General features: G+C 36.8%; 3 protein-coding genes and 1 long non-coding RNA gene across 4 annotated transcripts in view; 1 reads left to right on the plus strand and 3 right to left on the minus strand.

Annotated features, from left to right (window-relative positions):
• Nucleotides 1-5,768: 5,768 nt before the first annotated feature.
• On the minus strand, nucleotides 5,769-7,388 carry LOC144657999 (chymotrypsinogen A-like). The gene is made up of 3 exons (XM_078518329.1): nucleotides 7,296-7,388; nucleotides 6,649-6,861; nucleotides 5,769-5,998 (listed from the first exon to the last, which is right to left on the minus strand). The coding sequence occupies exons 1-3, from the start codon at nucleotides 7,354-7,356 to the stop codon at nucleotides 5,769-5,771; spliced, it is 504 nt and encodes a 167-aa protein (XP_078374455.1). The 5' UTR covers nucleotides 7,357-7,388.
• A 3,528-nt stretch (nucleotides 7,389-10,916) lies between these two features.
• On the plus strand, nucleotides 10,917-15,285 carry LOC144656623 (uncharacterized). Its single transcript, XR_013571333.1, has 3 exons — nucleotides 10,917-11,474; nucleotides 12,240-12,360; nucleotides 13,866-15,285. It is a non-coding gene; the product is annotated as an uncharacterized LOC144656623 (long non-coding RNA).
• Nucleotides 15,286-17,760: 2,475 nt separating this feature from the next.
• Nucleotides 17,761-26,193, minus strand: part of LOC144658000 (chymotrypsinogen A-like) — a 15,391-nt gene continuing 6,958 nt past the window's right edge. Inside the window, exons 2-7 of the mRNA XM_078518330.1 lie at nucleotides 24,123-24,338; nucleotides 22,445-22,678; nucleotides 22,179-22,204; nucleotides 20,726-20,890; nucleotides 20,451-20,570; nucleotides 17,761-17,853 (exon numbers count right to left, since the gene is read on the minus strand). Coding sequence (XP_078374456.1) covers nucleotides 17,761-17,853; nucleotides 20,451-20,570; nucleotides 20,726-20,890; nucleotides 22,179-22,204; nucleotides 22,445-22,678; nucleotides 24,123-24,338 — 854 coding nt within the window. The remainder of the gene's footprint in view (nucleotides 17,854-20,450; nucleotides 20,571-20,725; nucleotides 20,891-22,178; nucleotides 22,205-22,444; nucleotides 22,679-24,122; nucleotides 24,339-26,193) is intronic.
• LOC144658302 (chymotrypsinogen B-like) overlaps nucleotides 17,765-26,193 on the minus strand; it is a 24,692-nt gene continuing 16,263 nt past the window's right edge. The window contains exon 6 of the mRNA XM_078518713.1: nucleotides 17,765-17,853. The gene's annotated coding sequence lies outside the window, so the exon portion shown is untranslated. The remainder of the gene's footprint in view (nucleotides 17,854-26,193) is intronic.

The following is a 26,193-nucleotide window of genomic DNA, read 5'->3' on the forward strand; positions in this document are numbered from 1 at the left end:
TTAGGGGTTGTTCTTTTATATAGAAGTGCAAAACAACACTTACATTTTGGGTTGAATTTCATGCTTCTATCTGGTCTCTCTTACGATAAAAATATCCTAATACAAAAACACTTCAACAACACACAATATTTTAGTCCACTCTTGGGTTACCGAGTCTATTTCGAAAAACAAAGAAAGCTGCTGTTATTCGAGAGATTTTCTGAATGAAACGATATCTTGAGTTGAGAGACGAGGCGTTAATTCTTTACAACAAAGACTGTGATTATATTTCTTGAGTGTAACATTGGTAGTGACCTTTTAATTTTTTATATTATTATGTTTTAGCAGGGCTCCCCAAATGCAACAAAAATATGTTAACAGCGTCTTTCTGAGATTAGTTGAAAAATTACTAAATTGGACTTTTTGCTTCTATATTTTGTTTCGAGATATATCCATTGTAATTGTAAAGTGTTAAAGTTCATTAAAGTGATTAAAATAGGGTAGCACACATAAGAATTACTTTATAGCCGACACTTGAAAATTAAACATAATTAAGGAAATAAAAGTGAAGAGTACAGGAAAAAAACTCAAATGGTACTTATAAATAAACAGCTTTTATTTAACGCCATTTAGCCAAAAATAATTTACTTTTTTTACAAAAATGGTCTATTTTTGTGATCCTAAAGATTACGCTCATGTTTATCATTCATATTTACGCTTTGTTTCCAATACAAGAGATTCTGTGCAGGGTATCTCTTTCTGAAACGTGCGCGATAATAATCTCAACAAAATGTGAATGAGGGTGAGTGTTGTGAATCCGCTTAAGAAAGTTTTTTTTTATGTTTTACCGTTTTTACGCAGGGTGCAGCATAAACGCAGCTCGAAATGATAAGAAGGCAAATCTTTATTTTTCAAATGAGAGTAGTATTTCTGACCTTGAATCATCACCAAAAGCCAACCCCTTGGATGAAACTTCGACTCTTAAAGGACTGAGCAACGTTAATTTTTTGAGTTGCAATTCATTTCCGTCCTAGCCATTCGCAGCCAAAGACCCTTTTTAACAGTTTCAATGCTCTAATATAGCATTTTTTTTTTTTTTAAAAAATGGACTATTATTTTTAGGTTTCCTGCGACACAAATGTAGATTATGGCTGTTTAAAAATTTGTTTGAAGTAACGACAAAATTGACCGCCAGAAGGGTCCTTATGAAACTCTTTATTCATGACACTTCATAGACACACCACGAAAATTAAAATTGCTGAGACCTTAGTTTAAAAGTCTAAAATGGCCGAGGTTTTTGGTCCTTGATATGAAAAAATGTCATTTTTTGCAGCAGAACAGTTGACATGCGATAGTCAGATTAAATGATTAACATAGACAACTTCCCGAGAAAAATAGAACAGCAATTATTAAAAGAACTTATAAGAACTGATATTGTACTTTTAAACTGTTCAATTGAGAAGTCGGGCGGCTAGAACGGTTTGATACTTTTTTCAAGTATTTTAAAAGCATTTTGGTTTGAAGGGTTTTGTTTGATTCATTCTTGTCTTTTTGAAGAGTAAAAATAGTCATTTCCTCTCCATTATTTCAAGTACTCTATTCTAGTGTGGCTTTCCTGTTTGTTTTGCGAGGAAACGTGGGAAGTTATTGCAGTAATTAAAATGATTTTGCCGACCTATCATCGGGTATATTCCTTTTAAAATCAAGCGAAGTATTTGATTCAAAAGTGTATAAATAACAGAATTTCCATCTGTAAAAAACTAGCTTTGGTAAAAATTCGCCGAAAATATTTTTCAGAAACTCGCCACTCTTTTTTTATTTTATAATGTTTTCTGAACTAAGAAAAATAAACACCCATACTTCAACGTCTCCAAATTTAAATTAAAACGACACAACTACAACTTCAAGTCACAAATACCAAATTATCATAAGTGCACGTGGACTATTTCGTTACTTAACGATTAACTTTCACAGCATTTGGAATTGACCCAAGCCAGTTCATCATGAATGACTTGGTAAAATGAGGCCTTAAAGCCAAAACAAATCAGAGCATGTTTTACTTAATCCAGCGACATGGAGGGAAGTAAAGAATGAGGAAAAAGTTAAGAATATAAAAGAGTGAACCGAACTTATATGGACGATTTCAGCAGTTTTTTGTGAATTAAAAACGATATCACAACCTCTTTGTAGTCATTTGTTTGATCCATCTCAGCTTAACAGTAGCACTGCGTTTTGTTAATGAGATCATTTGGCTTTAAAACGATTTTCGTGTGAATTTGCGGCACGGTTGATAATGCCCTTTTTTTCTTCAATATTGAAAATATTGATTATTTATGGGTTGAGGTCAAAAGCTCCAACAAACTGTTTGACAGAATTTTTTTGATGGTTTTTGCCGCAGTGAAACTTTTTTTTTGTAGGTACTTCTGTCGACAAAATTATCTTGTTTTGAATAATCTTATTCAGGTAACTTCATATATCATTGATGGTCACCGTCAAAGATTAAAAATAGTCATTTCCTTTCCATTTTTTCAAGTGCTTTTATTCAAGTGCAGATTTTCCTGTTTGTTTTGTGGAAATAAACATACAAAATGTCACTAATTATGATCGTTTAAATTGTCTATTTCCATGGGATGTTTTTTAAAAATAAATAAATTACTATATTTAGAGAGAAAGGCCCTTCAGCCAAAGCTGGTTTTGATGCGGGCCCTCTATTCAGGTCGAATTGGAATTTAAAAAAGTTGATTTTTCTGAAAGTAAGTCAATCATTTGATTCAAGAGTTTACAGTAACAGTCTTCCACCTGTGATAGTGAAACATTCTGGCAAGCTATGGCAAAAATCCGAGACAAGTTTTTCTCTAACTTGCCCCATTTTTTTTTTCAAGACTTTCCCCAACGAATGGTAAGAAAAGGCTATTCAATGTCTGTAAGTTAAAACGACACCTATCGTATCAAAAATACTTAGTCTTCTGAGTTCAACACTAAAAAGTAAAAAAATACCAATTTTTTTGTATCAATTAACCATTTCATTACCTTTTTTCAGTTGTTCCAAGCCAGTTCATTTGCCTTCTTAATTTATTAAAACCAGTGCAGGAGGAAAATGAATAGTCAAAGAGCTCTGAGAATTTTTTATATTCATTAGGTTAATTTTAAAAATGTCAGTGCCGTAACTAGCAAGCGGCAAGACGAGGCACTAGATTTTAACCCAAAATTAATAACAAAATGTGTTTTGTTGGGAACATAATCTCAATTTGAACAATATTTCTTTTTCTCAAGAATTACCTTATATGAAAATTGTCGGAAAAGAGTTTCAGAGCTTTTAGATTTCAAAATTTTCTGAAGGGCATGCCCCAAGAACCCTCTATAAAGATCTTGCCTTGTCTATGGCAAATGTCTGGTTACGGACCTGAATGTTCGATTGTTTGAGGATTGAGGAAGGTTGGAATGAAATTAAAGAGCATGTTTTAAGTTATGTTGAGGAAATTGCCATTAAATAAGAGTTTCTGTAGCGCTTATTTTCAAATTGTTTGGTTTGGTCAATTTTGGTACGGTCGGAAAACTGTCTTCCATTGGATAAATGAGAGTTTTTTGTTCAGTCGAAGTGTCCAAAATTCTCTTTTGGTTTGTTTTGGGCAATTTAAGTGAGCGATTTTCTTTTTTTAAACACAACGGCTTTTGGTGAAAGCAAACTACATCAACTTTTTAACTGCTTAATTCCAACCTGGTAGCGTTGTATGAGTGAAACGTTTCTCGACATTTAGCCCCAAAATCGAGATTTTGCACGATATATCCTCGCTAGTATTGTCGAGGTTAAAATACCGAATATTTATGTGAAGGCAGTGAACTGATTAGTAATAACACAGCTTTGAATCAATAAACAATGTAAAACACTGTTGTTGTCAGTTCCAAATTTATTTTTAATTTTCCCATAAGATTTTTTTAGTATTCCTCCATTACAATTTAACTCCGCTAATCATTTTTACATCTCGTCTAAATGTGCTTGGCCAAAAAATCCTCAAAAGTGCTGAAAAAAGAACATAATATCAATATATCAACGTCAGAGACAAAGGTAACATTTTTAGTCTTAATCTTAATCTTGGGCTTCTCATCTTAATTAACGAGTCACTTACAATAACTCAAGGGAACTTTAAATAAGTCGCCATTCTAAATTTAAGTTTCAATAGAGGAAATCTTCAGTCTACACGTCTGACGGCCAAACAACATATCAGGACGAATAAGCAATATTTCGTCACTTTCGGAAACAAATGAGTTCCATTATAGAAAAGAAAATACGAAGATCTCCATGCCTTGAATTTATTGTGGCGTCAGTCTGTTAGCTGTTACTTTACGTCCCTAAACTGTTATACTGTTTCGCAAACATACATACACTTAAAAAACAAGTATGCTATACAGACATACATACCCTTGATGTATTATACTTTTCATCAGGACAAGTTTTTCTTGATCCATTCCATGTAATTAGAAACCCGGGTAAACACAGAGTAGTAATCAGTCTGACAGTAGGGATGTCCCCAGCTGACTGCACCTCTCAAAACCCACTTCCCGTTCTCTTCACATACAAACGGCCCTCCGTTGTCTCCCTACAATAAGTAGAAGGCATACGTGTCAATAAAAAAAAACTTAAACAGTTACAGATAGTTTTTTCAACGTATGTCCTCAAAACTGGGTTGTTTAGTCGAGTAAAACAGACAGGCAGACGGACTGACTAACCGACGGACGGACGGACGGACGGAAAGACAGACAGACAGACAGACAGACAGACAGACAGATGACAACCCGTTCACAATTTGTATCCGTTACCTGGGCCACCACCCGACCTAACCAGCCCGGCTTTTAAATAATTTGCCATCACGTACTATTGTAATATAAAAATTAACTGTAATTACCCCAAAACAGCTCTGTCATATACACCTTATTGCATTAATGTTGACGTAGAAAAACAAAAAATGAAACGAAGCGAATATGAATCAATTACGCGTATGTTTAAAATCCCGGCAAATCAATACATTAATCATATTATACGATCAATAATTGTGCAGGATATAAACTCTTGAGTTTTCTGTAAATACCACTAGTTATGATGACTAAGCTAATGAATTATCTGTCTGCATGTGACCATTCAGGGCTGTGCTCTAGCATGAGCCCGGAACTTTTGTGCTTTTGGTTTTGGTTTTTTGGGTTTTTTTTGGTGCCACGGCACAGGCGACCTACTTTTGTCTTTGGGCGACTTGAATAGTTTTGCTATCATAAAAGCTTGCATGAGCTGGGTATCCAAGATTTCTTACATAAGAGCATTCGGGCACCCTGCAATTATTCTAAGAGCACAGCTTTGAACACGCATGAATATATTTTGCTTTTGTTTGTTTGTTTGCTTCTTTGTTTTTACGAACCCTTTCTTTCCGCCCTTTTTTTTTGGCCCCCCCCCCCAAAAAAAAAAAAAAAAAAAAGTTAGAATTTGGACAAAATGCAAGTGAAATTATTTTCTAATTTCACGAGTATACCATTTGATTACATTTTAATATCATAGGTGACAAATTACGCTTGTTGACTGGTACATTGCATCGCGAACTCTGAGCTTTGAAAAGTTGAAAGCATACATTTTGCTTAAGTTCGCAAGTTTTTTAGTCTTTGAATAAAACCTTTCAGAGATTCCTTTTTGCTGTTGACAAAAAGTTTCAAAGATGAATCAACTGTCAATTATTTCTCATATTATGTCAATTATTTCGTACAATCGGTTAGAAGAAAAGTTCATTCAAAATGATTGTGATTGATTAAACTTTACCAGTGAGGTAACAATATGTTCCTGCTGATATCTGATCTGTCCGACTTTTTGGAAGACAGACCGTGTTGACCTTATCACTTGATGTGATTGACTTCTCAAGTTTCAGCAATGCCAGATCGTTTTCCATTGTTGTTGGGTTGAACCCACTGTGGTATGTAACTTTGGCCACATTTATTGTTTCTTGGACAGAGGTGGGCGAACCTTCTAGATTATGAGCTCCTAGATATTCGAAGGAAAATGATCAGTGGCATAAATTTAAAGAGAGTCTTTTTCTAATTGTTTTGTGTTCACTGAAATCTGCTCTCCAAGCCCCATCAGCAAGAGCAAAAGACAAAAAAATATGAACTCCAAAATGAGGTCCTGTAGGTAAAGTACGTATGCGTCGAACCTAGTGGCTTATCGGGCCGGAGCTAATCCCGGTTTCTGTACCATTAAGCGGCTTGGAGTGTTTCCACTCACCACTGGATGGGATGCTAGTCCATCGCAGGGTTATCCCCAACATAATTTCCCCCAGCATTATTTCGCCTGTACCCACTTATACACCTTGGTGGAGAAAGCACTTTGAGAATTTTAAAAGTGTCTTGCCCAAGAATACAACACAATGACCCCGGCCTGGCTCGAATCCGGACCGCTCTATCCGGAGTTCGGCGTCTAACAATTAGGTCACCGCCCCTCCCCACACAAAGAAAGAAGCCTGAAAAAGAAAAATTAGGGCTTTAACGGGATTTAACCCATGACCTCCGCGATATCGGTGCGATGCTCTTTCAAATGTGCCATAAAGGCACGCATTGGAGCAAGGTCGATTGTAAGTTCTTATTTTCCCTTGAAAGAATAGAATGAAAATAAATTAAAATGAATTTAATACTAACCAACGACAACTTTAAATGAGGCAGGATCGGATTCAAATGTAACACATTGAGCCGCAGTCAAAATCACGTCCTTCTCGATTAATGATCCGCCGCAGATGTGACCGTATTTCGTGTGGCGGAGAGAAATTTGCCACGGCCACGAATTGGGTGCGGCATCTTGGCCGTTTACCACGCGGACCGCGTACTGCTGAGTGAGACGTTTTCCGCATTCAGCTGTTTAAAGGAGATGGAAACAGTTACACACTTGATATACCAGTTTAGAAAAAATGGTGTGTGTTATTCACTGGAAAACTTCAAAGTCCAATAATGAGCCTGACTCACAGGCAATTGTACACGCGATTTAAGTGGCGCTCTTCTGCACGTTGTTAAATCGCCTGTATTTTCTTCCTTAACTACGCCTATTTAACAGCCATTTAATTACGATTATTTATGACCTGAATGCGATTTCGTAAAGGTATAAAACTGGTTTTAATTGTATTTTTTACAGTTTTAGATTAATCAGAGGAAAAACTAAAGGAAACTTGATATAAACGGAACAAATCTTATATTAGGAAAACTTAACTTCACGCAATGCTGGATTAGCTTTATCGTACTTTGCCTAACGGAGCGCAAAATATTCCATACACAGCAAATCCTTAGCGTCTTACCTTCTGTGGGCGATGGAACTGGAACAATTAAAACTGCGATAAACCCTAAAAACGTTAGCATTTTGCCAAACGAATGAAAGAGCCGTGCGTTAAAAGTGCATCAACAAAAGTGCAGTGTTCGTATTATATAGCTTCAGATTCCATAATTTAGTTTATTTAAGCTGTCGGGGAAGTGTAAACAGTTTATTTGGTCATTAAGTTTTGGCACACTTTACACTGCCAGACTAAATTTACTAAATTTAGTAGAATTGTGTTGTAACGCAAATGCTGCAGTCTCATTGGCTAAGTTATCGTTCACTATCAGCCCCTAGCTAGGGTGTAGTGGCTTGAGGTCGTCTAAAAAATGGCGACGTTTTCTCCTTTTCCGAAGTTTCTGGGAACGTTTCACAAATCTTACTGGATAATTCAGTACTCGAAAAAACTTACGCAATGCTGAATGCTGAATAAAGTTTTAAGTGCATTTACACAGCTGCAAAGTTTAAAATTTTAATTGAGTTCTTTGCGCGATCTCGCAGATGCGTAAAGTTTAAGAATACTTATTCTGTTGAAAATTATCACAAAAATAATTATATTTAAAGGAAATGTTTAGAAATTTGTAGGTTCCTTGAAATTTTCTGGACAAATTTTTCCTTAATATTTCTAAAAATGCATTGGCGCGCACGTGGTAAAAATTAATTTCGCAACAAACATTTTCCCAGGGAAACATATGATCTGACTGAAATGGCATAACAAACAAGAAAGATTTTTAAATGGGTCTATTGAGAACTTGATGCTTTAAAGCCGAAAGCTACAAACTGCTACGTAAATATTACAACATCTTCAAACTTTTACTCAAACAGGAATTTTCCTATGCCAGCTTTTTATAGCGATCGAGGTTTTGTTCCTCATTTTAATGTTGAGGCTTGTTCCTCTATAATTTTTAGCGGAGCTCTACAGCGCGCGCCAGCGCGCGGAGCGGAGCACCATGGGTAATGCGGGTACGAGAGAATTTTTGTAAACCCAGGAGGCCGAACAAGCAGCTATTTCAAAAAGAAATAGTGTTTCGTTTCCAGATTGCGGAAGGGTGAGAATAGCGTAATGTTTAAGGAGAGGTGGATTTGGGGTTTATTTTAATTTGGAGTCCTAGTGTATGTTAAATTTGCTGAATTTGTGCGCGAGTGAAAAATAAAAAAAACTTCCGCCTACTGTCCATTTTATATAAAGGAGGCATAAACTCAGACCTGCTACAGTTTGGCAGAGTTCAAGTAACACATTAATATTTCTCCTTATAGAAATAGTATGTGTCTTTCTCTCCAAATAAAGTTAAATAAAGGGAGCTTGCCTTCACCAACACTTTTTTATTAATGAAAAAATAACTACAGAAAATAATATATGATAAGTGGTGAAACATTTATCCAACCGGTATTCTGGAAGGTCATGGCTTCCACTCCCTTTGGGGAACTCGGAAAATCTTTTTTCCGAGGATTTGACTTGCGACCACTTCTCCACTTATTTTCAGAAAATAATATGTTCCTATCAATACAATCGTCTATGAAATTATTACCGGGTACCTTTTGACAAAAATCTTGATTTATATACATCTCTAAATTGATCACATGCCCCAAGCATATGCTCAAATCAAATAAATGCCAATTGAAATTCTAGACAAACAAAAACCCTAGTCGAGAAGCCCGGGGGGGGGGGGGGTACTTCGGCTTGTAAATGACGGGGATGATCGAAGGATTTTTTTGGGTTTGAAATTTTCGATTGCGGGATTTTTTTGGGTTGGAAAATTTGGCAAGTATTTTTTGGGGTGACTTGATTTAAATAGGGTTTTTTTGGGTATTAAAACGAAGTTAAGTGCCTTGGCACGGCCTTGGCGTATTTATGCCAGTATGATGAATAAACAAACACGAGCGTTCAGTTTTTTTATGATTTTCTTTGTGTTATATTATTTCCCCCTGGCAATTTAGGGGTAATTTGACAAGGGATTTTTTTGGGGGTTATTTTTGGTCCAGAGATTTTTTTGGGGTAATTTCGGAAGACTTAGGGATTTTTTTGGGTCCTGAGTTTTGCCTCCATTCGATCATCCCCGTCATTTACAAGCCGGAGTACCCCCCTGGGTCGACAAGAACAGAGGTAAGCACAAATACACTGTTTCGAAGCCATTTCTTCCAAAAAAATGCGTGTAGTCACTTAACTTCGACACGTAAACAACAAGGGCAAATTAGTGTGAAAAAGCTACCATACTCAGATCTTAAACCGGGATTTTAATACATCCAGAAGTATTTAGTCAAAACTGGATTTTATTTTGCTCGTTCGTCTCGATCCGCGCCGGAAGCTCTTCTGGCAAACATGAAATACTTTCCACAGAATAAGACACAGGCAAGTTGCTTCTGTTGTCAGTGTAACAGCCTTGATTTACGATTCGCATTTTTGGCGATGCCGCGGAGTTTCGATCAGACCGCGATGGCTTTGTCAGTAATGCAAAGAATGTTTATATTGTTAATTCAGGTTAATTTCATCTCAGAAAGTCGCGGTAGTTAATCGTGAGCTTTACATCAAGGAGATAAATGTTGTTCGACAAGGCAGTTGCACAGCTTGCTATACGAAACTGTCCATACGAAATTTGATGTTTTAACAGAATTTGACTGTCTTCCTTTTCGTTATGAACTTTTCGTGCCGACTCGAATGTTTTCGCGATTCACGTGACACTGATCACGCAACTCCGGATGCGTCCACGCGAGAACCCACGCAATTTTGCGTGTATTCGCGCGGCTTGTGACGTCGAAGATGCCGTGAATTTTCCTATACACATTTATACATTAATCTGTTATATGAAGTGAAAAAACTTTGTAACTCTCCTGCACATATGCCCTTCTCTTCAATCAACTTGCCCGTTTTCGGGGCACGCTAGCCCTTCCGTGCGAGCAAACACGGCGGATATGCCATGTCATCACGCTTTTGTTTGCGTTGCAAACAGTCTGATTGGTGGAATTTTTCTTCCGTTTTAGAAAATCGCTAGAATGTTTACTTTACAATTAAACGCTAAAAGAGCCAACTCTAATTTCTTTCCAATACATCGTTTTAATCATACCTAAAACCATTGCAGTCGTCGGATATTTGTATTTGTAAGGAATCTCAATATTTTTTGGTCATGCTGAGGATTATCTTTCTGATATTTGAAGAACATGCTTTTACGAAGTTAATTGCCTTCGGTCAAACTTATTTATTTTGTGGTTGCGAGCGTTCTCCTGATTGGATAGTAGCCTCCACTGTGTAAATAGTTCACATCGAATCCAAAATAATACCGTATCGTTTCTGAGGAAACGAAACAAAAAATTTGGTGCGTACGCCCGTCGACCGCGCGCGCGTACAGACTCTCGGGGAGGGGGAGGGGAGTCCCAAGGCAACCCAAGCAGAGGGGGGAGGGGAGACAATCTTCTGCCTCCTTCGCCAGAAATGAGTGAGGTAATCGACTAAGATCTTTGATATTGGACATCCATTTTATGGTCAATTGACAGCTGTCAAAACAACGTATCCGCTGACCAGTATCACATGACCATATCGCGGGCTCAGGTTTAGAACTAGTCAAGGTCGCGTGTTTTTTTTAAGTTGACCGCTGACCAAGTGATAGCATTGCTATTGGTCCGCGGGCGCAAGTTCTTTTCCATGGTCAGTCCATTTAGATTTACATGAAGGACAAAGTGAACAACCCGGTCAGTTTGAAAGCTGAACGAAGCACAAGGAGAAACCGAGCAGGAAAAAGAAATGTCTCCGTAAATATTTCTCGGTCTACCCCGTCTAAAGGCTTTACACATCATGGAAGTTATGGCAAACGATAAGGGCTTACGGGGAGATCCGAAAAAAAAGCACAGGTGGAGAGCGAGCGAGTTTCTACCGTTTCGGCGGCTGACCAGCTCTAGTAATTGAGCTAAACGCAATTAACTGAAGTGAAGGAAAAAAGAAGTGTCAATAGCTACACGGATGGAAAAGGCTGAAATAGACCTTCGCAGATAATTCAAAGGTCGGTGGTGCTGGAGTAAGTTATAATTTATAGCTTACACATGTACTACGCGGTTGGATAATAATACGAAAAACTGCGGCCGCTTCGCCTCCGATTAATTCATGAGCTGGTTGAAAGCTTTGTCCTGCTGAATTGCTGTGAATTGACAAGCATTCTCCGACTTCAAATATGAGGTAACAAACTTTGACTTTACTGAATACACTAAGTCCATGTTTTTTGTGAAAATCTGTAATTATATGCTTAAACATGTACTACGCGGTTGGATAATAATACGAAAAACTGCGGCCGCTTCGCCTCCGATTAATTCATGAGCTGTTAATGACTTAATGTTTTTATTTAAACTCCCAGCTAAACTTAGTGTTTTAGTTTTTTTAATTCATCTATTTATTCTTATTTACTCGCTGTTGGAATTCGTTTGAACGAACTATTTTAGGGTCGTGGACGAATACGCTAAGAGATCGTTACGTTGCGAATTTCTTGCGTTGACACGTTTTTACCACACCTTAGCAGAAACAAAAAAAAAACTCAGTTTATTTCCACATAAAACTATCTTAGTTAATTATTTTTAGTAATTTTACAAAACACAATTGTTCGCTCTACTTGTAATTCATGCCATTTTAGACACTGTATGCAGCTGTGTATGCAAACTTACATTGACTATCACTATGACAGTGTTGAATGTGTATCTTTGCAATGGCAATGTTTTTTCTATACAAGTAAGTTAACAAGAAATCTCCAAGAAGAAAAGCTAAATATCCCATTGTAGGAAGGAAGGGTCACTACACTGAGTGTATAAACGAAAGAGGCTAATATTATTATATTTGATGAGATCCATTAAATAAGACAGAATTTTTTATAAATTCTTTTTATAAACAGGGCCATTAATTAGAGCTAGTGTGGTGGTTTTTAATAGATTATTATGTCAATCCTTCTTTTAGGTATTGTTATATTCTGCCATTAAGCCGCAATGAATGAAGAATACCTACTGGCTACAGTCAAGTTTTGTTGAACTTGGTATAGAATGCTCTGTGCAAAGTGGACAACAGCAAAGTAAATCAGGTATCTAGTTTATATTAGTTATAATTGAAATATGTTTTTATTCAGTTTCGTTCTTTTTTTACCCAGCTGCTTTAATCTGCATTTGGTTGCTGCTGATCTTCTTACTTTGTGAAATATTTGCATTCATTATTCAACTCCTCAATGGAGGTTGCCTATTCACCGAGTTAGGATTTCGAGTTGGATTTCGAGTTAGGATTTTGAGTTGGATTTACGAGTTCGATTTTCCAGTTGGATTTTGAGTTAAGATTTCGAGTTGGATTTCAAGTTAGGATTTCGAGTTGGATTTTCGAGTTGGATTTTGGAGTTGGATTTCGAGTTAGATTTCGAGTTAGGATTTCGAGTTGGATTTTCAAGTTGCTTACCGTACTAAGCACTCCGGTTAGCCTACTATACACGCCAGTTAGCTTACTATGCACTCGGGTTAGCCTACTACACACTCCTGTTAGCCTACTATTCACTTTGGTTAGCCTACTATGCACTCCAGTTAGCCTGTTTATGGTTAGCTTTCAATAATTGTAATGGGTTTTGCTTTGTCAAAAAAAATCCAACTCGAAATCCTAACTCGAAAATCCAACTCGAAATCCTAACTCGAAAATCCAACTCGAAAATCCAACTCGAAATCCAACTCGAAATCCTTACTCGAAATCCAACTCGAAAATCCAACTCGTAATCCTAACTCAAAAATCCAACTCGAAAATCCAACTCGAAAATCCAACTTGTAATCCTAACTCAAAAATCCAACTCGAAAATCCAACTCAAAAATCCAACTCGAAATCCTAACTCGAAATCCTAACTCGGGAGTTAGTTTGTCTCTCTTCAATGACATTCAAAACAACTACAATGTATTAGTAGACAATTTAAATAATTAATATTTCACTAAAAGTATGTTTTCATGAAATGCCTAGATCTTGTACCAGAAAATATCTATACCCTATCCTCGCTGTGGAAGGTTAAATGGTTTGAATGCCACCTCCCCTCACAAACTCCTCACAAATTCCAATGTGTGGTTATGGCAGAAATCCATGGCCATCTCATCCTCAGTGTATGAACCAGTGAAACAAGGCATCAAAGAGCCTCAAAACAACATGGAGCAGGAAAACAATAGCTTCAAAACAGACATTTTTCACAGGTTCTTATACCAAGGAAAACCCAAATATTCAGATCCATCCCATGTAAGGTCAATGGAAGTTCTAAAAGGGCTAGCGGGAGGGAGAGGGGGAGGGGGGTTGATTAAAGGCCAAACCTTTTAATTACCGGTAAGAGGGGGTGTTAGGGTTTGCAGTGATGCTTTGAGTTTATTAAAATATTTAGTTGACTTTGCAGTTATCAGTAAAAAAAATAGTCTGTGCTGATCCATCTATGTTAAATATCTAATGGATCCTTTTGCATCCAGTGGTTTGGCTTCAGTTAAACAAGCTCAAGTTAAGTGTTTTGTTTTATAAATTATTGATATTGATGACAATTAATCAATTTTAATTTAATCTGTGGCATTTGACTTTTTTCAGGGTTAACATGAGTTGCAGAGTTTGCAGTGCCACAGACACAAAAACAGACAAGGACAAGGACATAAATAGAAAACAGGAAAGATTAAATCCAGCTCGATGTTTGGGTGTCGTCATGATGCTATTTTTAAGAGACTAGTAAATTACATGTAAATTAAAATCAAGAAAAGCTGCAAATAAGCAAAATTTAGATTTTAAATGTTAACCTATTTACAATGTACTTCAGAAAACGACTTCTTGATTGACCTGTCACTTTCACATCTTGTTAGATGTAACAAGGGAATTATGAAGTGATCTTTTCAAAAATATGCAGCGAAAACAGTAACAGCAGAAATGGTGGTAGTTTAAAATTGCTATTTTCAATGTTTTGACTGGTAAGAAACCACATGTGACCAAGCTAAAATCTGTTTGGCCAGTTAACATGACCTGCAAGTGTCCAAATGTTTTGAGCCCTCAACTACACAGGACTTACATGTAGTTGTCTAATTATATGATAAGATCTTTGGTTGACTTTGGGGGAGGCAGTGGAGTTACAAAGCAATGTAATTATTTGAATTTGGATTAGTTATGCTGAAACTGGTGGTACTGTAATTCTAAAGTATAGGTGAGTTTAAAACCGTTATTGCAAGCAATATGCATTACCAATTTCATTCTTATGTATTGTATGCTGTGTACAATTTATAAGAACAGCTATATTTTTAAAATAAGTGAAATATTCTAAAGCCAGATAAAATTTGCAGTATCCATAAGGTACCATGTAGCAACCAAATTGTGACTCACTTGCTTACTTTGTGAACTCCATGACAAATGGGCAACATGACTCCATAAAGATGTGGACAATAATACAAACAAATTTTTAAAAGAGTAGTCAAAGTATTGATGTTATATTTTTTCTTGCATAGTTTTATACACAAGCAGACATGATTCTATTTTTTTTTCTGGGTAATCAAATAGCAAAACTGAGTTTGAGACTCACAAACAATATTCTAGCTTCCCAGAATTTTTGCTTTTTTTCTGTAAGTGAAGTGAAACCCCTTAAGAGGAAGGGGAGTCAAAAGACATGTAAAAGTGAACAAGGTGCTATCTTCTTTTTTTTTTTTGGGGGGGGGGGGTTGGGGATGGGGTGACCCTGTTCGGTGGAATGACAGAATGTCACTTCTTTGTTTCCGGAGTTAGGTTCACCCCTGTTTGCTCGCAGTTAGCTTTATTCATCTGGTTTGCTTGCGGTTAGCTTTCACTCTAGTTTGCTTGTGGTTAGCTTTCACTCTGGTTTGCTTGGAGTTAGCTTGGTTTGGGCAACATGCTGTAAACCATTAGCTATAACCTCTGCCATTTCCATTCAAAATTAAAATATCGGCAAATAGTGAAAATGAAAATGAATAAATGAGTGAATGAAAAAAATTAAAATCAACCTTATTATAAATGTAGATGTTTGTTATTTTCTTTATACTCTAAATGTAAAGTGATTTTTTCTTTCTTTTAAAGCTGGTAAAGCAACAACAAAAATGCCTTATTTGCCATGTGATATGCCTATCTACCCCGACATGCAGCCCTAGTCCTCCCTCCTTTTTTTCTACATGAAGGTAACATAATTGCCCGTTTTGCAACATAATTTCCCATCCAGACTTCTTTATGATAATGCTTTCGGTGGAATTATAACATTTTGATTGATTTTGTTTGTTCTCTTATTTGGTGTTGCTGTACATGGTACCCGGAGGGGGGGATGGTACTCCCATATAAGAGCTATACGGGTATGTGCCGCTCAACATGGTATGCTTTTTGTCTCTCTGACTCTGAAACAGGGTATACAAATCACCCTTTTGACTCTAGAACAGGGTTGATTGTTTTCCCAGAATCCTGATTAAACACTATCAAGTATATAGCTATGAAACTCCGCTCCTTTCATCGCTTTATCTCCAAGCCACAGACGAAAGTCAAGTGAGAGCTTTGTGATGTACGGTAGTGTTTTTATATCTATCTTCATATATTTCCATTGTGGATATTGCTGGAACAGGGTACCTACTTTGCAGTGTTTGTCTGGAACAGGGTCGCAAATTGAACCTTTTGTCTCTGGAACAGGTCCAGAGTCTCAGCAACTCAACGGCACACCCCCATAGTAAATTTTAGGGAGTACCCCCCCCCCCCACCCCGGACACGGTAAAAAAGAAATAAGGAAAAATATTAATTATTATTTATTAAAAAAATAAAACGAATATAAAATTCTTAGCCTTAAAGTTTTACAATGGCCAGAATTCAGAGTTCAATAAAGTGCAAAATAATTAACTGGGGAGCTCCGCTTTTAGGCTTGCCTAAATTTATATATTATTGTTGTGGGGCTGTGTCCCTTGTTCGTTGGTCATATACATTTAAACAATTATTGGATGAGGTTTTTGCGGTATCGGGAATGAACGTAAGTGTTATCAGCCGAAGCCGAAGGCAGAGGCTGATAACACTCACCGAGACCTTGATTAATATTCCGGAAATCGCAAAAACCGGGAGGGGGGGGTGGTGAGTGGTATACCAATATACCTGAAATATATATTTGGATATATATTAGGAAAAACACAGTATACCTTGTAGCCATTAAAGGTCCAAATTTTGCGTGAAATACTGTATACCCAATTTAAAATCCCCAAGTTTACTTTAAAACCCTGGGCGACCTTGCTTTATACAGGGATTTCTTCAATAGCCCCAGCCTATTTTCAGGTTTGTTTTAGACGCATGCTTGAATGTGCGATGAAACTAGAATTAAAAAAAAGATTGAGTTATACCACATATATGGTGAATAATAACGTAGAAAATGATTATTAAATTAAGGTTTTTGTTAACTAAAAAACCTGTATCGCAGAGGTCATGGGTTCGATTCCCGTTCAAGCCTGAATTTTTTTCAGGCTTGCTTTTCTCAACTGCTTAAGTTGAGTACATTACTGCGATGATCTTTCATTTGCCTAAAAAACCTGTGTTGAATAAAACCACAAGACAAACTTTGGGCACTGAAAGATGTTAGATCTCTTACACGCACGTCGGTAGAGTTGTCGACAGAGTCGTCAAAGTCGGTACAGCTGAAAACCACAAAATACAAAGCTCGCCACTCGAACCAAAGGAAACCCAAATTACAAAAAGGAATACAAACATCGATGGCAAATAAACGAAAGAAAAGTGATCAAATAATCAAATTTTTACAAAACGCTTCGCACACGAGATGGGGGGGGGGGGGAACGTAGGGGCTCGGGACAACAAACTGTTCATAACAACCTGTTCCTTATTTTTTGATAAATTCAGTTTGATAAATCTCGTTAAAACCTGAAATTATATTCCACTGAAAGAAAAAAAGCTTTTTGTTGTCAGAAGGTGTCCAAACGTCTCTGTATGGTTTTGTTACCGAATACGAGGAGTGTCTATCATAGCTTATTTCGAGTTTGAAAAAAATTAAAATAGTTTTTGGAGGACACAAACTACATCATGTTTCTTTCCTGCGTATTGGCAACATATGGAGGGAAAAAATAACGAAATCGATTTTTTTTTCATCTTATCCCACGAAATCAAAATTGTGGTATGTTTGTCCTGACCGTTGCTCTAAACAACGAACCACGACATGTTGGAGGAGGGCCACAAGCTAGGGAATGTTTTTTTCGAGGAGGAATATCACAGAACTTTTCTCAAGGTGGGGGGGGGGGGAGTAGATGTAGTTTGTCCGATTGCCTTTTTCCCTTCAGCCTCTTTCCTTTTTTAATAAGTGCTTCAAAGGAGAACACCATGAGTCAGATCCAACTTGAACCACAAGAAATGTAAATGTACGAAATAAATCAGATAGTACAACTGAAAACGTTATAAGCATTATCCCACACTTTATTCCATTTAATGTTTCAACAATTAATTTGATTTTCCCGTCGATTATTCAGAGCTTCCCATAAGTAGGTTCCTCCGCTATTCCCCAGTGCGTTGTCTTCTTAGTGTCACCATCACCCAAGCAGTTCTGAAAACCGCTGACCTGGAAAAGAACGTCAGTACTATTCTTGGTTTTCACGTGACGTCATCAAAATTCTAAAATCGAGAATCGCAAGACCCCTGAGTTTTTTTCCTTCACTGGCTATTAGACGTCCTTAATATATATCATTTTAAGGATTTTTAGCTCGATAGCAATCGCCGTCTTTAAGATAGAGCATTTTGAATTTCGGAGTTTCACGCCACACGAGATCCAAGATGGCCGCCAGAAGGCTGTCACGTTCTCTTTAAAAAATGCCTTATCTTGCGATTTTTAACAATCTGAACAGCTGAGGTTTTGCTAGAAGTGTTTATGTGAATGTTTACTTGTCCACGAGGGTGATCTGACCGCTTTTTGTCGCAAAATTTAATGCCAGATGTTTTCATTGATTTCCGGCGGCCATGTTGGAGCCCAACCAGTTGGACTCCAGCATGGAGTTTCCATACTGTGCTCTCTAAATTTGCGTGAGACATTTTGACGGATAACTCGAGTACGGAACAACATGCTGACCTGAGACTTGGACAAAAAGTTTATTTAGTAGTTTTCTACAACCTGTAATATTCTTGATTTTTTTGACTCAATAGTTTTGGATTTATTTTTTCGAGGCGTGACAGTGAAAACCACCTATTCAGTGACTAGGGACAGCTTTGAGATGTCAATGGCAATTTGTAATCCTCATCAACGTACGTCTATGGCCTAATGTTTGCACCACTCATTGGTGTAACAAGGATGGTAATAGGGACAAACATTTCAATACAAGTTAACAAGGTCATTCCATTTCATCAACCGAGAATGACATCCACCCAAGGAATGCTACGATCCTTGAACGGGGAATCTCAAGTTACACCAGGAGACTGTTCTTAGAGTCATGGCACTCAACGGTGGATTCCAACGCAGTCAACGAAAGAAAACCCCTTCCGCGCCCTTACACTCCACTGCTAATAAATTAAAAATTGGATGGCGTATTCAAACATGCTTAGCGCGTGCTAATGTATAACGAACATCATTTTACTCTGATGAAGGTGGACAGAGGCCACCGAAAATTTGGTGACTTTAGAGTTCATTTCGGAGGAATCCTTCTAATTTTTATCAGTCTACAGATCGCCAGAGACACAGTGTATTTACCAAGGTCATTTTTGTATTTTTCTGTTTTTGGTCGCCATAATTATGATCGAGGGCAGTGTAAAACACAATAAATTGCTGGGTTTTAATTTTCAGTATTCGCGTTTTAGTGAGGCTGACATCCAGTCCGTACTGCGCAGTCTCGGGGTTTGTTTTCGTTTTTGTTTTGAATTCGTTGATATGTTACACTACATTAATAGCGTACTGTTCACAAGAAACATTTATTGTACGTTCCACGATGTCCGTTAAGGTGATGCACTCGAAATTCAAACACTATACACACGTCCAATGATCTACTAAACGAAGTTGTCCTTATGTCCTCGAAAATGTCCTAACGATCTTGCTTCGTGCAACGTTTTAACCCGAATAAAAAGAAACCTACTTGACATGCAACTTGAAAACGAAAAAAGGCCTAAATTTACATAAATAACTAAAGCAAAGGAACGAACGGAACTATGCCGGTAGAAAAACAAAAGAAACAAAAGATATTACACAACTATTTTACGCACAACATAATGAAACTAATGAATTCAATTCTCTCGTGTGCACGTACATGAAGTTTTTAAGTCCGCCATTACGAACTATTTCTGGTCGTTTCGTTCAAGAATGTGCAATGAGCTGAAACGTAGGTTTGGAATAGCGTCTAGATTCTTGTACTCGTTATTATTGTTTTGAAGGAAAAAGGTAAGTTTGTCCCGCAATTTTTATTTTTGCTAGTAAACATTCTAGCCTTTCGTGTGAGACTCAAATAAACATTGCAGGCGGAGGTTGCGCAGTACGGACTAGAAATCATCTTTAAGGTATCACGGAAGGAAAATTGGCGTTTTCGTTCCAAGTCAAATTGTGTGCAAACCATCAATGATAACCCCAATAAAGTATATACTTTCTGAAAGCTTATTGAATAAAGATTGTAATTTGGGATTTTGTTTGGATCATATAGACCATAATAAGCAACATCAGCATTTTTTTTTTTGCAATTGTGATGTTGCGCAACTTTAGATTTATTTGAGAACACATTTAAATGTGAGCCAAAACTTTTATGTGAAATTTGATCTACATATATTGGTCTAAAAAACGGTGTCTCAGATTAATTTCATTAATTTTTTATGAATTTTTAATCCTAAAGAAGCCCTAAAAATGCCATTTTAAAGTTTAAAAATTCATAAAAAATTAATGGAACAAGAAAAGAAAAATTTGAGACACCGTTTTTTAGACCAATATAATTATGTAGATCAAATTGCACATAAAAGTTTTGGCTCTCATGTAAATGTGCTCTCAAACAAACCTAATGTTGCGCAACATCATAATTGCAAACAAAATGCTGACGTTGCTTATTATGGTCTATTTGATTAAAACAAAATCCAGAATTACAATCTTTATTCAATAAGCTTTCAGAAAATATATACTTTATTGGGGTTATCACTGATGGTTTGCACACATTTTGACTTGGAACGAAAACGCCAATTTTCCTTCCGTGATACCTTAAAAGGCGCAGTAGCGAGGGCCCAATTCTTGGGGTCCAGCATGTACAATGAGACGCCCAACCTAGCAGTATCTGTTATCTTGTTTATACAAATGAATTCCATAAGAGATAAGAGAATCTGAAAACAAAAAGTTTATGTCTACATCTTAGCTCACGTTTTGAATAATACAAACCACACTTAATTTGGCGTCTGTCAGCTGTTAGCGTATCCGGGTTCAGAATCTGCCATTTATGGCTTTTAGAATATTTTAAAAGCACGCTTCATTATCATACCTTTGATTTATTTTTTATGTTTTTCTTTATCCATTTCACGTAGTTAGAAACCCGAGCAAACACACTGTAGTAATCCGTCTGACAGTCGGGGTGACCCCAGCTGACTACACCCCTTAACACCCACTTTCCGTTTTCTCCACATACCAAGGGTCCACCGCTGTCACCCTAAGAGAAGGTAAAAAGTTTTATATTAGATGAATGGAAATAAAGTACAGTGAGGTTCTGAATGGGTTTAAGTGTTGAATGTTATTTGCCCATAATTTTAAGTGTTTGCTGTTAAATTGGTCAATTTTTTAATGTTTACATAGTCTTTTAGCATTGTAAATTCTTATCTGCTCTTCGAAAATCGGTAATAAAATCACTCCCAAACATTGAGCCTGTGCTGTGTGTTCTCCTCGGAAATCTTCGGTAGTCCTCGGACATCTTCGGTCGTTTCCAAAAATCTTCGACAATCTTCGGGAATCTTCGGTAGTCTTCAAAAATCTTCCGAAATGATCGAATATTGTCGGAAAATGGCCGAAAACTTCTTGATATTCCAAACAAAATATTGGGCTTTTTGGAGCTGTTTTTTTTTATGGATTAAATTTGCTGTTACATCCGGGTTCAGCCGACGAGGCTGAAAGGACGCGTTGGTTATAATCAGTCCAATCTAAAGGTCGCTATTATATATTCCATTTTTCGTTATTTTGTCAACTTTGCCTAATATTCTGGATTTTAAAGTAAAATATAAATTTTCTTTTGCTTTTTTTTTTACCTCACAGCCCCCTTTGCCTTGACCGCCAGCACAAAGCATAGGTCCTTTGTAGACTTTGACGATTACATTGTTTCTTGCTTTGCATGTTTTGTGACGCACTACTGGAAGAACCGCTTGTTGCAGTACATCCCATGCATTCCCTCCACCGACCGTTTTTCCCCATCAATAAACAATACATAAAAAAAATTGAAAGAACTTACAAAAACAAACGGTCTACGAGTTTTCTGGATTGGCAGTTTGCCCTTAAAATTACGAGCTAACTATTGGGCTGATAAGTTTGAACAGGATGTTTGAACAGCACTGCTGCGCCAAGGCTGTGGAACAACTTGCCACTGAGCATCCGAAAATCGGCATCAGAAGACATTTTTAAGAAGAACCTAAAAACTTATCTTTTTAAAGAAGCCTATGATATTTTATTTTTATTTCTTATACATGTTTATTTTAAGTCCATTTTTATATTTTATTTTTATATTTTAGCATAGTGATTGTAAAGCGCTATGAAAGATTAGCTAAATAGCGCTATATAAATTATTATTATTATTATTATTATTATTATTATTATTATTATTATTATGTTCTTTGTGGTAATAGCAATCGAAGATGCACAATGGGTTTTCACTTCAGCACGGAAACTCCTAAGCTTTCTTTTAGAAAAAGAATTTATTGTCATATCCCTGGGTGTATGAAAAGGCAACACACCTTCCACTTAAAGTTCTTTTTGAAAACTATATTTACCAAAAAGCAGGAACTAGTTAAGCCCATTTAGAATGACAGAAACAGAATGCCTCACGCGTGTATCTCCAAAAGGATTCACAATATAGTAATTAAACTTCCATGGTGCATGAAGCACCCAGAAATGTTTATTTGGGTGTTGATTATATGTTGATTTGAAAAATGGAAAAATGTAAGAAAGAAAAACAGTTTTAATATCTTGTAAACTCTTTATAAAAACAACTCTGCCTTACCAGTGATATAGCAATTTTTTACTGGAGATATCTTATCTCTCCGTCCTTTCGCAAGACAAACCGTGTTGACTTTGACACTTAATGTTATTGGCTTCTCAAGTTTCAGCAGCGCCACGTCGTGTCTCAAATCCTTGTAGCCGGACCCCACGAAGTTGAACCCACTGTGAGAGATAACTTTTGTCACATTGATTGTTTCCTGAACCGACGTGGGAGAGCCTGTACGATGGTGAGCACCTAATACAGAGATGAAGTAGCTGCAGTAAATTGTGGTACAGTGGAACCCTGTTAATACGGAAACCAAGGGGCAGGCCAAATTGTCCGTATTAACGGGGTGTCCGTATTAAGGGGGGTTTCAGAAAAAAGTCACGTATACAAGCTTTATCGACACAAAGACGAACGCAAACGTTTTTACGGCAACAAAACGTTGTTTAATTGTACCGTAACTATAACAAATGCAAACTGTGAACTCTCTGACTAAAATTAATTGTTTTTACGAAAACCTTACGATCTAGTTAGGCACTCGAACTAAACGTTAATAATTTCAACAGTGGAATTATTTGAGATTGTCGCACGTGGATTACTCGAACACCGGTCTACTTATCATGATGATTACTAGACGTTGGCAACAACCCAACAATACGAACAGAGGCTGTTGCTGTTAGTGGCAAGCAAAGTACCTCAAAGAGAAAGAAGAGTACAAGTTAAGCGATGACTGAAGCAAATGGCAACCTTATTAAAGGACTTTATGTACAAGGGTCAAACACTGGAATCTCTCAATAATAAAATCGTTTTAACTCGTCAAATTCTGTCATTATTTGACCAGAGTCCAATGTCTTCAGGTTAGCAAATAATCGCGACAATAAAAAGTGACAGTCCACAAATAAACGGTGTCCGTAAAGCGGGGTTGACAGTATATAAGAGTTTGTCACTCGGGACACGGAAAAGTGTCCGTTGTCAGTATTAAGGGACGGACCGTTATTTTTTTGGAGGGGGGGGATGAAAAATATTGAAGAAAATTGTTTGCAGGGCCTTGAAAGACAAAATAAATTGTTTGCAAAAACGATATGTATAACAAAAATTAGTAAGAATTTCGAAAAAAATATTTGCAGAGGTGCATAAACTAAAGAAAAAAGTTTGCAGAGGAAAATTTTTCTTCCCCTTCCCCCCTCCAAGAAAATAATGGTCCGTCCCTAACGGGTGTCCGTATTAAGCGGGTAAATTTTAAAGAAAATGTATGAGGTTTTCGTCGGGACCAACGAAACTGTCCGTAATAACCGGGGTGTCCGTATTAAGCGGGGTTCCACTGTATATGTATAAAACAACCTTGCAAATCCTCATTCTAAACAATACGACTGATTTCGTCAACTTTTCGGGAGATTGATGTCTGTTCCTCTCTTCACTAATATAGGTAAGTAAACTGATTTGCGAAGATGTAATACTGGCGCTCAACTGAACATTGATTTGGATAGCAATGAGAGAAACTTAGTAAAAAAAACATCGTAAAAAAAGATACATCCTGAATCTTATGCTACAACAATATTGTCAACTACAACCTTTTACCAAGTAAAGAAAAAATAGCTACTATTACTGCATTAGGTTAAGGGAAGGGAAAAAGAATTGAACTGAGTGAAGTGTAGGGAAGAGTGGAGTTTATTAAGCGAAGTAAGGTACTACATACCAACAATGACTTTATATGAAGAAGGTCTCTGGTCACGCATCACACAATGAGCCGCCGTCAAAACCCAATCTTTCTCGATCAGAGATCGGCCACAGACGTGTTCGCCATTTTTGTAATATTTATTACGGAGAGAAATCTGCCAAGGCCATGAATTGGGTGTGGCATCTTCCCCGCCTACCACGCGGGACGGCTGAGAGAGGCGCTTTCCACATTCAGCTGTTCCACAAAAACAAATTAAAATCATCACAGTAGTCGTTGTTTTCGAGTTCTTCTATTTCATTTTACTCTGTGCTATTCTTGGATTGATTTCTAGACTTATTCTGTTAAATAAATACAGGAAACTAGCTAATAATGTAACGATCATTGAAGGAATTATAAAAACAGTACAATAAAACAAAGCCTTGTATTGTACTATAAAGCAAATTATCTTACATTTTATTAAGCCATAATTTTAAGCTATGTTGCACAAATTTAGTGGTATCCATTCTTTAGGCGAGGACGTAGTCTCGAGCCTAATGTTATCATGTTAGTATAAAGCGATTTTGGATTCTTCGTGTTAAGATGTGATGATTCGAACCGAAGAGGACTGGTAACTAAGACCATGGTTTGAGATTTGTTTGCGTCGGCCATCTTGGAGTGTTCGGTCATGCATGTGAGAATTTTTCGCAGCCAGAAGCCTTGACTCGATTAGTAGCTGATATTTTTTTCGCTCACTTACAAACTTTTTGTGATATCAAAGTACACAAAAACCTTATCGACACACCTATAAGTCGAGGGACTAAACTATTTGCGATTTGAACTACTGCCTGGCGACATTGTAACCTGAGCTTTAACTGAAGATCGACGAGAAGTGCTGCAGAAGACGTACTGCGACAACTGCAGCTGAGGTGAGCTATCTTAAGTTTATATTTGCTTGTACTTTATTGAATACCGTAGTGTTGGAATAACATAATTGTCAAAGTATTTATGGAATCGAAATAACGATTTTAAAAGTGAAATATCTGCCAGATGTTATATTTAATTTGCTAAAATTTATAGATCATTCGCGATCCCTTCTGGCAACAGAACGTTTTCACTCTTACTACTAGGTCAGATTTCAACATTGATTTTAATAGTGGTGTACAAAGCAGCAGTAAATCTATATAAACAAATGATTGTAAAATATGGATACAAACAAACTTATTTCAGGCTTTGCCACTGAAAACAGAACTACAATTGATCATACATGTATATTTATACAAATGTAAATAAATCAAGAGTCCAAACTGGTGTTCTAGAGACACACCTCAGTGACCTTAAAGCTGTGTGGTTAACAACCAAAAAAAAGTATATACATTTATTTTTGTAGGCTATGATAACTAGTAAATGATTTAAGAAGATATAATGTACATGTAGAAAGATGTGTTTCAGAAAAAAGAAAAATTTTATTGAATTAAGTAACTACTTATGTTGCATTAAATTGTTGAAGTTAATCAGTCTTGGTGTCTAAACAAATATGTGTAAACAATTTTTAATTTTTTTAACTATTGATTCTTTCTTTCATTATGTTTACAGAACAGAAATAAAAACAACAACAACAGAAAACATCCAAGATACAGTTTTCAAAGAATCCACTGATTGATGTGATTTGACCTAATTACTTCAATATGTTTAATCTGCACTTTGTCAATAAGCACCATGAATGTGTGAATGTAGCTCTTGCATTGGAACTGGTTATTGGCCTCTATTCTGCCTCTATGCAATATGTACATAATAAAAAGCCCAATCCTCACTATAAATGGCAGATATATTTTAAGCAAAACACAGCGAAAACCATGTAGCAATAACACCAAAGTTAAAAAACGGTGTAAAACATCTCTGGATTGACTACTGAAAGACCCTCAATACAAATTCATCACTGGCAAACCACTGTATCAACTCTACTTCCTAGTCTCCACTTTTTCGGGGGTTGAAGCGGAATAATGAATATTGAATACTGGCTTAAAACTGTAAAGGAATATTGAATATTGGCTCAAAATTGTAAGGAATATTGAATACTCAGTTTTTTAATCAGGAATATTGAATACTTGCA

This window comes from Oculina patagonica, chromosome 6, assembly GCF_052425735.1.
Source record: "Oculina patagonica isolate OP01 chromosome 6, crgOcupat, whole genome shotgun sequence".
Taxonomy (NCBI): Eukaryota; Metazoa; Cnidaria; class Anthozoa; order Scleractinia; family Oculinidae; genus Oculina; species Oculina patagonica.

Excerpts from the sequence above, each read along its gene's own strand:
- LOC144657999 (XM_078518329.1), bottom strand. The coding sequence starts at position 7,356 with ATGCTAACGTTTTTAGGGTTTATCGCAGTTTTAATTGTTCCAGTTCCA. Across the intron at positions 6,862-7,295 it reads AGTTCCATCGCCCACAGAAG|CTGAATGCGGAAAACGTCTC; the intron begins GTAAGACGCTAA and ends TCCTTTAAACAG. Across the intron at positions 5,999-6,648 it reads CTCATTTAAAGTTGTCGTTG|GAGCTCATAATCTAGAAGGT; the intron begins GTTAGTATTAAA and ends TCGAATATCTAG.